At 35.4% G+C, this 13,303-nt stretch overlaps 1 protein-coding gene across 1 annotated transcript in view; it reads right to left on the bottom strand.

Annotated features, from left to right (window-relative positions):
- The window catches only part of ABCA13 (ATP binding cassette subfamily A member 13), a 288,890-nt gene that overhangs the window by 167,966 nt on the left and 107,621 nt on the right, over positions 1-13,303 (bottom strand). Inside the window, 3 exon segments of the mRNA XM_049777030.1 lie at positions 1,270-1,488; positions 8,141-8,318; positions 12,019-12,153. Coding sequence (XP_049632987.1) covers positions 1,270-1,488; positions 8,141-8,318; positions 12,019-12,153 — 532 coding nt within the window.

Consider the following 13,303-nt stretch of genomic DNA (forward strand, 5'->3'; position numbering starts at 1 on the left):
AGTGTACTATATACTTTTCAAATTTTTAAGGATGACTGGGTATTAGTGGAAATTTGTTTCTATGCAAATTATAATAGTGCTTATTATAATTCATTGGAGAGTGTTGTATGAATATTGATGAAAAATGCACTATATATAAATAAATATATATAAAATAATTTGTCAAAATTACATTTGCCCTTGTGCATTTTTATATATAGCAAGTGGTAAATGTAATTTTGACAATTTGTATTATTTCAATGCATAAGCATTGATATTTTTTATTTACTATTGTCCTATTATTTTATGAAACATAGTTCTTATAGTCTAGGTTTTTCTTACCTTTTGTTGTTGATTTTTAGGTGATGATTCAGGGCATTATTTAGAATGTGTTTAATTTTTTATCATTTTTATAGATCATTTGCATATATAAGCACAGAATATTTTGTACATTGATTTTGTACTCTGAAACTTCATTAGATTTAGACATTGTTATATTAATTTTAGTGGAGATGTTAGGGTCCTCTCACTCACTGTCTCTGCATATATATATATATATATGGTATGTTCTTCATCACCTTCTACACATATTCTCAATTCAGGGCCTCCCTCATACTATTTCATATCAAAATGCATAAAATCCCTGTCTGGATTTTTTGCCTTTCTTCTTTGAATTTATATTTACTCAATGTAGCTATCTAATTTTAATAACTTTTAGTAGTCTTTAAATCTTAAACCTTCTTCTCCTTTCTACCAGTAGTAGCATACTTCAGATTTTTTGTGACCCCTTACAGGTGTTTCTCTGTTTCCTGACTTACCTAGGAGTACATTTTCTGCTCTCATGTTACAAGGCAATCTTTCAGATCATGGGCTACTGAAATTAAACACGGTAGTCACCTAATTGCATGGAATAATTTATGCTTTTCAGTATAATTAGTAAAGATTAATAATGAATTTTCAAAGTTCCTATTCACTCCATTTCAGACAAACATGTGAACCTATGATCTAGACACAAGACTTCCTCTGACAGCCTATGCCACCTTATCTATGCCATGAATCTATTTCCTACTTCCAGAATATACCACAATCACAACAAATAAAATGTCCTCCCATGAAGGTTCTGGCATCTTCACTGCTGGCACCTGTCCCCCGATTTCATAATAAGTGCCATTTGTTAGTATTGTTTTCATGCATCAAGACAATAACTCTTTGTAAACAATTTACAATTAATATTTTTCATTAATTTATACGTGGAGAGTGTGGGTAGAGTATGGAATTGACTATACTAACTTGTTGACTTGCTGTTGCAACTCCTTTTGGGTCCATTGTGGTGCTTTTATAGAAGCAAACAGCAGCAGATGCTCCAACACAGTGAGGTTGTCAAACAGGACATCCCGCTGAGGACACACCCCCAACTCGGTTCTGATGGAAGACAAGTCTGTCTGCAGGCTCTTGCCATTAATGATGATGCTTCCAGAAGAAGGAGGATACAGTCCAGTCAGCATAGATCTATCATAGAAAAATATAATAAGTCATCAAGTAGAACACAAAATGGAAATGCTAGCAAGAGAAACACAGATGGACAGCTCTCTGAGTGGTATCTCTCCAAGAGCAAATACCTTTATACTACACAGCAAAAAAATGGAAATAGTCTAATGTTAGGTTACACCTTATTTTATGCAAAACAAAGACCATCTATGGTTCCTTTGTATGTTTGTTTACGATTTAGATTTACCCCCAAAGAGAGATTGTCTTCCTTGTAAACCTAGGTGGGACTGTTCCAGGATAGCCTGAGCTATCTATCTTTATTCTGTCCTTACAGCCCCATCCAGGGGTGGTCTCTGCACTTAATAAAAATGGCCGTATTGGCAGGCAGCGTGACGGAGATATGAGATACTCCATGTTTTATTCTCAGACTACACATATTTCATCCTCATCCTGGTCTGGATTATTTCATGCCTCACCCTCATTTGGATTCTTTCACCTGGGGTTGTATATATGGCGCATGAGGTGATTTTATAGGTTAGCAAGATGCTAAGTAATTTATATTTGGAATTATAAGCTTCTCATATTTTTAAATTATGTAATTAACAGAGTGAATGGTAATTCATGATCATAAATTCAACTTTATTTTTCAGATGGGGGAGCAGAGTAATAAAGGGACAATCTGGTGAGAGTACAGTGGGTAAGAAACTTTCCTTTTATACAGTTGACCTGGCAAATGTGTAGATAAAGAGCCAGGATTAAATGTTTAGGACATCTTGGTGTTTTACCTTTAAAAATAGGGGTCTACTGACCTAATTCTCATATTTAGAATTAAGAAGAGCAGAAACTCAAACTTATACTCAATTCTGTGTTACGAGTTTCTTTCCCATACCCCTTACACTTCACAAGCTTAAGAAATCTATTGTTCGGAAGTTTATTTTTCTTACTTGATCTAAGAAAACTACTCCTGTCTCATTTCACAATTTAATTAAAATGTATTAATTAAAATTATTTTTTAAAATTAATCATATATTGAATTGTTTTCTAATTTCTAAAAATTTAGACATAAATGTACTGCAAGTTATGAAAATAGATGCTCACACAGATCTAGCCGAATATTCATAGTAATTCTGTTGATTGTCAGAAGTTACAGGCTTCTAGGATAACTAACCCTAGATGCATTGAAAACATACACTATAGATTAAGTAAAAGCATCAATATATTCTCAGTTTTATTCTCATCCTTTCAGGGGATATGAACTCCAGGTTGTCTTTATATAAAAGATATATTAGGAAAACATGATGTGGCATTTGATCATGTACTTGTTCCAGAAATAGCAGCTGCAGAACAACTTTTATGACAAAGTTTGTCTGAGGACCCACCGGCAACATTGACTTCTAAATGGGTGACCCCATGTGCTTGGGGACCATATTGGGTGCCAGAGATTAACTTAGTTAGCCACATGCAAGGCAAACACTATGCCTGGTGTACTGTTTTTCCGTCTCCACCAACCAGTAATGTTGAACTAATAAAAACTAATGTTGGCCTTATTGAGAGGGTGAACCAACAAGAAAGACAAACAAACACTACTCAGGACAACAAATTCAAAACTGTTCCCTCACCACAACCACCCTATTACATAGACCTGGCAAAATGAAGAAACAAAGGAATCAATATTAATGGATGATGCCAGTAGTGGAAGTCTCTTTCTCAACATTTTCTGTTAAAGAATTCAAAAGTAACAACTTTATGTTTTTTGTTTTGTTTTGTTTTACCAAGTTAAAAAGTAAAAAGAGTAATTTTGTGAGGATAGAGAGGAAATATCAATCTAAAGTTTGAGGAAAGAACCATAAGTTATTAAACTGAAGAATGTAGTAAGAAACATAATATAAACAACTGGTGAGAAAAAGCAGCAGATTGACAGAAGCAGAGGAACCAATCAGTGTGCTCACAAATAAGAAAAATAAAAAAGAAAACATGAAAAGAACCATTAAAAGCAATAAAAATGTCAGAGATCCACATATTGGCCTGGAGAGAAGTAGCATATAAATTATGGGTATCCCAGGAGAAAAGAAAGGGGGAGTTTTCTGTGAGAAATTAAAGCCCCAAATTTCTGCACTCTAAAAATTGATTCACACATCTTATTCCAAGAAACACAAAGGATTTTAGACTAAACAAATACAAGTCTGACACACATTGTATTTGAAATTGAAAAGGATAAAAATATTTAGTTTTAAGAGCATCAACAGCAAAGCAAAAATACTTTATAAGTAGCATTTATAAATATAACAATATACATCAATAATAGAACTTTACAGGTATTATATTTTCAACACAATAGTATTAAATCAATAACACTATATTGAACCAGGCAGTCATTCAACTTTAAAGGAAAATTAAAACCTTTACTGGAAATTTTAACATGTGAATAGAAATTCTTTATTGTAAACTTTAAATAGGATACATACATGCAGGTGAAAGAAAAGGGGTATTTTGTTTTTAACACATTTTAAATAGGAAAAAAAATTTACCTGCTTCTGAGCAACAAATTTGTTATTTTGTGCATAAAATTCCAACTCATCTACTGATTTATGAGACTAGTGAACTCTGGATTTTGGATTTAGGTGGCTTCCCCAGCAGCTTTCCAGTGTTACTCCTCACTCTGAGTTCAGAAATTTCTTCTGCATCCTCCTTAATTTTATTATTTCCTTCCACCTACCTATTTATTTATTTATTTTATTGGTCATTTTACAGTTTTTTAAGCTATGCCATTAAAGTTGTTTGTGTAGGCACTTTGACTGAAACTTAATCATGGACAATTTTGTAACCATAGTACATAAATGGAGTAATTTTTAAAAAGTAATTATTCCTGGAAGGCACAGGGGACCATATGAGATGCCAGGGATTGAATCTCAATCAGTCTCATGCAAGGCCAACCACCCTACCTAACCCTGTTTTATTATTCTGACCTTGAACTCTTGATTTTATAGTGATATTAGAACTGCCTTTATAATGAAAAATATGTCTTGGATGTAAATCATCTGGTAAATAATAATTAGTGAGTAAACATTTGCTTAAAAGAAAATGTACTGATTGAGGATTTGATGGTCACCAAAATTAAAGTTTGCTGACAAAAAGTAACTCAGGAAAGTCAGCCATTATGCCAATGATGTAAGATACTAAAAGGCTACATATAGGGTGGGAGTATCTAGAAGAAAAAAATATGGTCATGGATATAAGAAAAACCCTACAACACATATAAAATAATGATGCCAGATTCATTATTGTAAGTAGTTTTAATTTTGCAAATACTCTAAATATATCAATGATCTGGAGAGATCAGAAAATTGAACTCTGGAGTTGGAGTGATATTATAGTGAGGAGGGCATTTGCCTTGCAAGAAGAGAGCTGAGTTTAATCCCGGGTACTTCATATCAATATCTAGTTCCCTGACTCCCTCCTGGAGTGGTCCCTGAGCACAGAGCCAAGAAGAGTAAGCCCCAAACACTGACAAGTGTGTCCTAAAATTCAAGAGAGAAGAGAAAGAGAGAAAAAGATCAATGCAACCTTTTGTTATTTGTGAGAGTGACAAATGGTGCCAAGTGTGTCCTAAAATCAAAGAGAGAAGAGAAAGAGAAAAAATATCAATGCAATCTTTTATTTGTAGGAAACATATTGGATCCAGCATGATAAACCTATGTTCGAAGTAAAGGGTTAAGAACAATAATACAAGTGAATAATAGTCCCTCTCTATTATTTTTATTTTTTGATATTAACTTGAAGGAGCTTATCTTGATATTGTAAAGGTCATTGGTAAACCTGCTAGACATGCGAAAAATATAAGCAGATCACTACATCATACTACACGCAATGTTAACTTAAAATGGAATATAATTCTTGATATAGTATATGTGTCAACTAGATACATTGAGAGAACATACAGAATGCTTCATAGTAACTACTTAGGGAAGATTTCAATAAAATATTCCATTATCAAAGAAAAGCATAAAGCAGTAAAACTGTTAAGTATAAAAGCTCCTGCAAAATTAATGATCTCCTTAAATAAAAGCACACCCTGACACATGGTATGATATGTTGATAATTTTAACACATCATATTGGACTAAGGGCTAACCTCCTAGATAAATAAAACAGTAGAGAACAAATAACCCCATAAAAGAATGGGTAAGAGCTGAAAAGACACTTCCTTGAGGAAAGCCTATATGTGGCTAATAGACATATCAAACTAGTTATCATCACTGGTTATCAAGGAACAAAAATAAATTATATGTCTCACAGGAGTGTAAATGGCTCATACCAAAGAAAGGGGGAAAACAATGCTGGCCAGGGATGCACAAAAATGAAAATGAATCACTGTTAAGAGTTCTGATTGTTCTAGTCCTTATTGCAAAGTGTGTGGAGATTTCTCAGAAAACAAGAATAAGATGTCCAAGTGATTCCTTTCCTGGGAATCTATCCTAAGAACAATTGAACATTAATATTAAGGATATTTCCACACCTATATTAGTGACATAACTAACAATGTACAAGGTCTGAAAACAGTTTGTCCAAAAGAGAATTATGTAGTTCAGCGGCTGGAGCAATAATACAGTGGGTAGGGTATTTGCCTTGCACACAGCCAACCCAGATTCAATCTCTGGCATCCCAGATGGTCCCCCAAGCCAACCAGAAATAATTTCTGAGCACAGAGCCAGGAGTAGCCCCTGAGCACTGCACTGGATGTGCCCTCAAAACAAAACAAATGAACAAACAAAAAGATTATGTATCCTGTATGTGCACAGAGCCAGGAGTAATCCCTAAGAATAGCTGGCTGTGGCCCCAAAAATAAAACAAACAAACAAACAAAATGAAAATACTTTCAATTCATTGCAGCCTGAAGTTGTTGTGCATCGTGTTAATTGAAGTGAATGATAAGGGAAAAATTCTCTAGATAATTTTCCTAATACATGGAATATAAATAATAAATAATAAAAATATACCATATTTTTCGTACCATAAGATGCAACATCCTCGCCCCCAAAGTGCATCTTATGAAGCGAATGCCACCTGGAGCTGAAGCGTAAGTGCAGGGGAGGAGAGCATCGAAAAACTATGTGTGTCTTATGATCATGTGTGTCTTATAGAGCAAAAATTATGGTATATATTTCCAATATGTGAAATATAAATAATAAAGCAAGGGATAAGATATATCCAATGGAAACAAACTCTAAAACAATGCATTAATATGTGACAGAACATTATTATATGACACAAAGTGGGAAGGAAAAGGAATGTTGCATGAGTGAAATTATGGTCTTAGGAGTGGTAAATTATCAGAAAATGATTGTAAAATTATTTTAAACTACATGATCTAAATAAAATAAATAAATTATAAAGTAAAAAGAAAGGCATAATGTGGGGCCGGGCGGTGGCGCTACAGGTAAGGTGCCTGCCTTGCCTGAGCTAGCCTTGGATGGACCGCGGTTCGATCCCCCAGTGTCCCATATGGTCCCCCAAGCCAGGAGCAACTTCTGAGCGTATGGCCAGGAGTAACCCCTGATCGTTACTGGGTGTGGCCCCAAAAAAAACAAAAAAAAAAAAAAGAAAGGCATAATGTGAAATGTTGGTTTTCTGAGTCATTATTTGAGTGACCTTTACTTTCCCAAGTTTAAGACAATAAAAATAATTACTCAATAAAATCTTCATTCTCATTTTAGGAAATGAGAAAATGTGTTCAGTTCCATTTCTCTATGAGATTCTGAAATTTTAAATGTTTCAAAATTTTTATCTGAAGTTTCTAAACTTTTATTTGTCATATTTATTCTACACAGAGCTCTTTTAATCAAACCTTTCTTTTTTATGTACTTTAGAATTAAAATAAAACATAAAATAAATATAAAGAGAAAATTGAAACATTAGGTATGCAATGATCTTAAAAAATCCTAATTTCTTTTTTATTTTATTTTATTTTTTTAATTTTTGGGCTACACCAGGTGACACTCAGGGGTTACTCCTGGCTATGCACTCAGAAATCGCTCCTGGCTTGGGGGAGCGTGTGGGATGCTGGAAGATAGAACCTTGGTCTGTCCTGGGTCAGCCGTGTGCAAGGCCAATGCCCTACTGCTGTGCCATTGCTCATGCCCTAACAAATGCTATTTTCTGAGATGCTTGGAAACTATAGACACTCTAAAACATTATTTTTCTAGCAGCACATTATTTGATTCTGTTCTTTCATCTTAACTTAAATCAAAGGTTACATGTTTATAATAAAACAAACAAGCCCACACAAATCCAGAACATGATAAAAAATAATAAAGCACTTAAAATGTTCGAAAACACAGTCCCAATTTAATCTTCTTACAGATATGCAAGTAGAGTTAAACTACATGGTTATAGAAGAAAGTAAAATTATTATTTCAAAAACTAGGGTAAATAATGAATTATATTTATGTCTGGGGAGTAAAATAATTAAAGATATGTAAAGATAATTTTCCTTTCCGCTTGCTCCCCATTCCTATACTCTGCTCAAGCTGCGTGATTATTCTTGTATGGTTGAGAAAAGAGCACAGCTCTCTTCTGTTCTGTTTTCTAAAACAGAAAGGAAATATAGATCAGCTTATCTCTTAGGTAACAAGACACTATTAAGAATCAAGAACAAAACTTGGAATTTTACACACATGACAGTTGTCTTTCCAGCACCATTGGTTCCCAGCAGGGCAGTAATCTGGTTTTGGTAAAAAGTAAGAGTGAGATTATCAATGGCTTTGTTGTATTTATACTTCTTAGTAACAGATACCAGCGCAACACTTGGGGGACAATCTTCAAGCTTTCCTTTCATATTTTGCAACGATGACCCTGTGTGAAAGAGACAAATTTACTGAGAGGATTTAAAAATGCCCAACTGAGTTTTACAAAACATACAAAGCACTCAAAAGCATTTCTTTACTCAAAGCAAAAAACAAATTATATTCAACAAAAAATAAGTTAAATCAAAGTATAGATACTATACCCTTATGTTATATATGTAAAAGAAATTAAAATTCATACATAGTTGTGTATGTACAGAAAACCACAATAGATAGGCTTGTGCATAAAAATATTCAAATAATATGGCTTCCAATAAGGTACCATATTTTCCAGCACATAAGATCACTGGGCATAAAAGATGACCCCTACTTTCTCTGCTAAAATATAGGGTTTGAGCACAGGAAAGCCGCATACCAGCGATGACACCAGGCGGCTGGATAGGATGCAGCGCTCAGTAACTTAACTCCTTTGTGTGCCCTGAAAGATAAATCAGGACAAGCAGAGGATGACGCCTGGCAGCTGGATGGGATGCAGAGGTAAGAGGTGGGGGGACAGATCACTCGTCTCTGAAGCTGGAATAGGTTTCAGCATGCTGTATACCAGCATATAAGATGACCCTCAACATTTTTAATTTATTTAAAGAGAATATATCATCTAGTTGATACAACTGATAGTAATACATTTGTTTCAGAAAGAACAAAGGCAAAGTTATTTAAAAAATAGAAAAACTAATGAGATGGAAAAGAAAGAAAAGGTTTAGTAGTAAGTATATTTTTTGGAACCATTGAATCACCAATTAATTCAGAAAAGGCATAGCAGAAGGTTTAATAAGCTTTTCTTCTTCTCTCTCATTTTTTAAGGATAAGAGTTGAAGAAATACAGTAAAACGGTGTTAGGGTGGCAATTGTTTACATAGGCCCAGCAAAATATGGGTGACATGGAAAGAAAAAGCCTTGGTCTAAATACAAGGAGACCTTACCCCTGAAATTTTCTGGCATAAGACCAACTCTAGGCTCCAGGCATACTAGGTTGTCCAACCCAAGTCATTGTCTGTAGTCCCAATACACTTTCTTTTATTTTTCACACAGTCGCTGTTGTTGGTGTCAGGTTTCTGTAGTTAAGGATCTGGAATCTAGGGGCCGGGAAGGTGGCGCTAGAGGTAAGGTGTCTGCCTTGCAAGCGCTAGCATAGGACGAACCGCGGTTCGATCCCCCGGCCTCCCATATGGTCCCCCCAAGCCAGAGGCGATTTCTGAGTGCTAAGCCAGGAGTAACCCCTGAGCGTCAAACGGGTGTGGCCCAAAAACCAAAAAAAAAAAAAAAAAAAGGATCTGGAATCTGTGCATATCCTACATCAAAGTCAGGATGATGTGGAGCGTCCTCTAGTTTTACCTTACAATTAGAGGGTAATGTGGAGAGCCCTGCCCTGAAAGCAGGTTGTTGTTGTTGTTGTTGTTGTTGTTATTGTTGTTGTTAAGCCTTCTGGGTGTTAAGGGAACTCTCTTCAGAGTTTGTCGATGCCAGGGCAGTGATAAGGTCTTCTGTGGTAGAGGATTGCTTCCAGGTGATGTTATAGACAACCGTAGTTGTTTCGTCGATGGCATCCCTGGTTCAGGGGTGAATGGAGAGTGCCCATTCTTCTGAGGCCTGAGCCAGGTCATTATGACAATGTTCAGGGTGTAAGGTCCTACTGCATTACAAAATTTGTGTATTCCTATCTTTATTAGATAAGAACTTGTTTGTATGTATAGTATTTTTTAATGTGCCTATGCAAAAGAGAAACAATGCCACATGGTGCATATGGGGGCCGCTGGAACAAGTCCAACAATCCCTGAAACTTGGTTCTAACATAAGCTCTAAACCGAGGGACTCTTCTATTAGAATTTCTTATTGAACAAAGAGAAGAACAGATAAAACAGGGAGGGAAATTGTCACTGTACAAGCGAATATTCAGTATGGGTCATAGTTCTTAAAGGAATACATATAAGATATTCAAAAGATATATACCTGTCCCTTTTATGTCTTTTGAAATAGTTGGGGGGGGGTGTTAAATCCGGTGCACTACTTTGGTCTGTGATTGGACTTGTGCAGTCTGATAACCGGCTGACGATAGCCCCATATCAGGAAAAATCCTTGAGCCGTGACTTCTCAGAAACTGAGTCTCTTAGCAAGCAAAGGCCCACAATGAAGGAAGGAGGAGTAAAGAGGGCCTCTGAGAGTAGAGCAATAGCAACAGTGTATTCGGATTTTCTCAGGTTGAGAGTCTCTATTATCACCTAGGGTGCTGTTTGGCAGCTGGCTTTGTGTGGGGATAAGGAGCCAAGAACTGAAGGTAGAAAGGCTTAAATGTGGGGTAATGATGATTAGGGATGAGGGAGTGAAGGACTAGACATGAAGCTTCTAGGGCGGTGGGCGAGGTTAGAATACAAGATGGACATTCTGCATATGCAAAACATACATTAATCATAGGAAATCCTATTAATCTATACTATATGCTCTTGTGCTGGGTGGGGGTTGAGGAAGGCTTGGGGTCCCCTTTAGAGTTCACCGGCACCCACCTCTTGAGTCCCCTGGACATGCACCCAGGATGGCCCTGGAGTCCAGAAAGAAGAGGGGAGATGGCTGGGAGCTTCCCTGACCTTCCAGCACCTCCTGAGCTAGGGAGAAGGCTTTCGGCCCACACCCCAGCTGGCGAAAGCTAGCCTCCACAACAGAAAAGGATTTGGTATCGATCCCCGACTTTTAAGATTTTTTTATGGGTTAAAAAGTCATCTTGTATGCCAGAAAATATGGTAATAACTAAAAGATACTATAAAATTTGACTGCACAATCAGAAAATATATGTATGTATGTATGTATATATATATATAAAGAATTAACTTTTCCATGATAGAATTTTATTTATCCGAAGATTCTGTTTATCTGCAATATAGATCAGCTTATCGGATCTATATCCTTCATGTACAATGCAAAATACAGATATATAGAGACTTAAAACATTAATTTAAATCCATCGTGATGCAAGTGTGTTCATCTAGATTCCCCCAAAATCCATCCTTAAAATGATTTGGGGGAAGTTTTGTAATATATACAGCAAAGCTCAGGGCTTACTCCTGGCTCTGTGCTCAGCTATCATTCCTGGCAGGGTTTAGTAAACCATACATGTGATGCAAGGCATTGAACCCAGGACTGTAGCATACAAGACAAGTAACCTACCTGCTGTACTATTGTTCTGGCTAAAAATTCACCCTTTTATAGATCTTTTTTAGCAATATCTCTGAATGAAGCATATATATTTCAGAAGATTCTGTACCCCTCAGAAGAAACACTACTATAAATAAATATTCTTTCTTGAATACTCTAATATGTACAAAAACACAGGAAAATACTTTTGTATTTTAGTCTTAGTTTTGCATAAACCATACTTCAACTGAAAGTGCAACTCTCTCAATAAAAATACATTGAAATATACATTATTTAAACTGTTTAAATTATTACATTATTTAAACATAGTTAAGCACTTAAAACAAAAGCAATATGCTAGAACCCTGGTTCCTGACCCAAGTTGTAAAATGACATCAGGTGATTCTTACAATTTCACCCTATCATATTTTTATTATCCCAATAGCATCTGAGATTGGGCTGCAGAGGACAATTCATATAGCTACAAAGACTCAGCTTGAAATAAAAAACCAAATCAAATATAACCAGAAGGAAAGCTATGTTCAATAGTATTACACTTCACAAACCTTTTATGTCAAACATCTCATTGAAGAACAGATTGGAAGATAGCATGTGTGGCCTTTTCTGCATCAAACCACATATATTCCTCCAATAGGACTCAGTAAAGGGAAAATTCCATGGCTTTCTTAAACCAAAAGTACCTATAAAAATCATTGAAATTTTCTGAATTATTTTTTTTCATTTAGAAGAAGACTCTTTAATAAAACATCTTAACTAGTTAATGTAAAATGTAAGGCCATGTAAACCTTTTCAGTATGTATTCCATATACAAACCAGGAATAATCTAGGAGTGTTTCACTCTTCTAGGCTATCCTAAGTCTTTACCCTCAGTATGACTCAAAGTCATCTGTTAGGACCCTTTCATATTCTCTTCTTCAACTAGATCTCTTATCTGGATTTTATTAGTTAGTATGCATTTATTTAAAAAGTGGGTTTTTAATAATCATAGAATATTTCCTACATAGGGGCCAGAGTGATAGCGCAGTAGTAGAGCGTTTGCCTTGCACGCGGTCGATCCAGGATAGACCTCAGTTCAATCCCTGGTATCCCATATGGTCCCCCAAGAAAGGAGCAATTTCTGAGCTCATAGCCATGAGTAAACCCTGAGCGTCACCGGTGTGGCCCAAAAAAACAAAAGAAAAAAAAAAAAGAATATTTCCTAGAAAAATCCTCACCCATGCCCAGGACCCTTTGATTTTATTCTTATTTTGTCTGTTCATTCAAACACTGTTTCATTAGTTTGAATGAAAAACAGGAAAAGCAAGAATCAATGCAAGAATCAATCAATCAAAATTTTACAAAAATAATGATCTCCAGTGCTTACATTTCTATATAATATATATAAGTATTATTCATAAATATGCTCCAAATTTCAGTCCACTTAAGAGTGAGCTTTTTCTCATTGTGTGTTAAGATGAATGGTCATTTTATTATTATTACTTCTCCATCTTTAAACATGCACTTTCTAGTACTTATGGCCATACCATCCTGAATATGCCAAATCTTATCTGATAAGGAGTTTAAATTCTACAAGGATCCAGGGAAAACTATGTGAAAACATAAACACAGGAGAAAAGATTTAGGAAAAAGCAATCTTTTCAATATTTTCATCTTAAACTTTTGATCTTCGAGTCTGAGAAAAAGGCAATTTCTGGGGGGTTTTCTATCTCATGTATAAGTGTTAGTATTTTATGTTAACCCCAGAGAACTAATACAGTTGAACATTCTTTAAGATTTTAGTGAACACATCACTATCCTTAGATTGAAAGATGTATTACATGAATAGTATAT

Source organism: Suncus etruscus, chromosome 7 (assembly GCF_024139225.1).
Source record: "Suncus etruscus isolate mSunEtr1 chromosome 7, mSunEtr1.pri.cur, whole genome shotgun sequence".
NCBI classification, from domain to species: Eukaryota; Metazoa; Chordata; class Mammalia; order Eulipotyphla; family Soricidae; genus Suncus; species Suncus etruscus.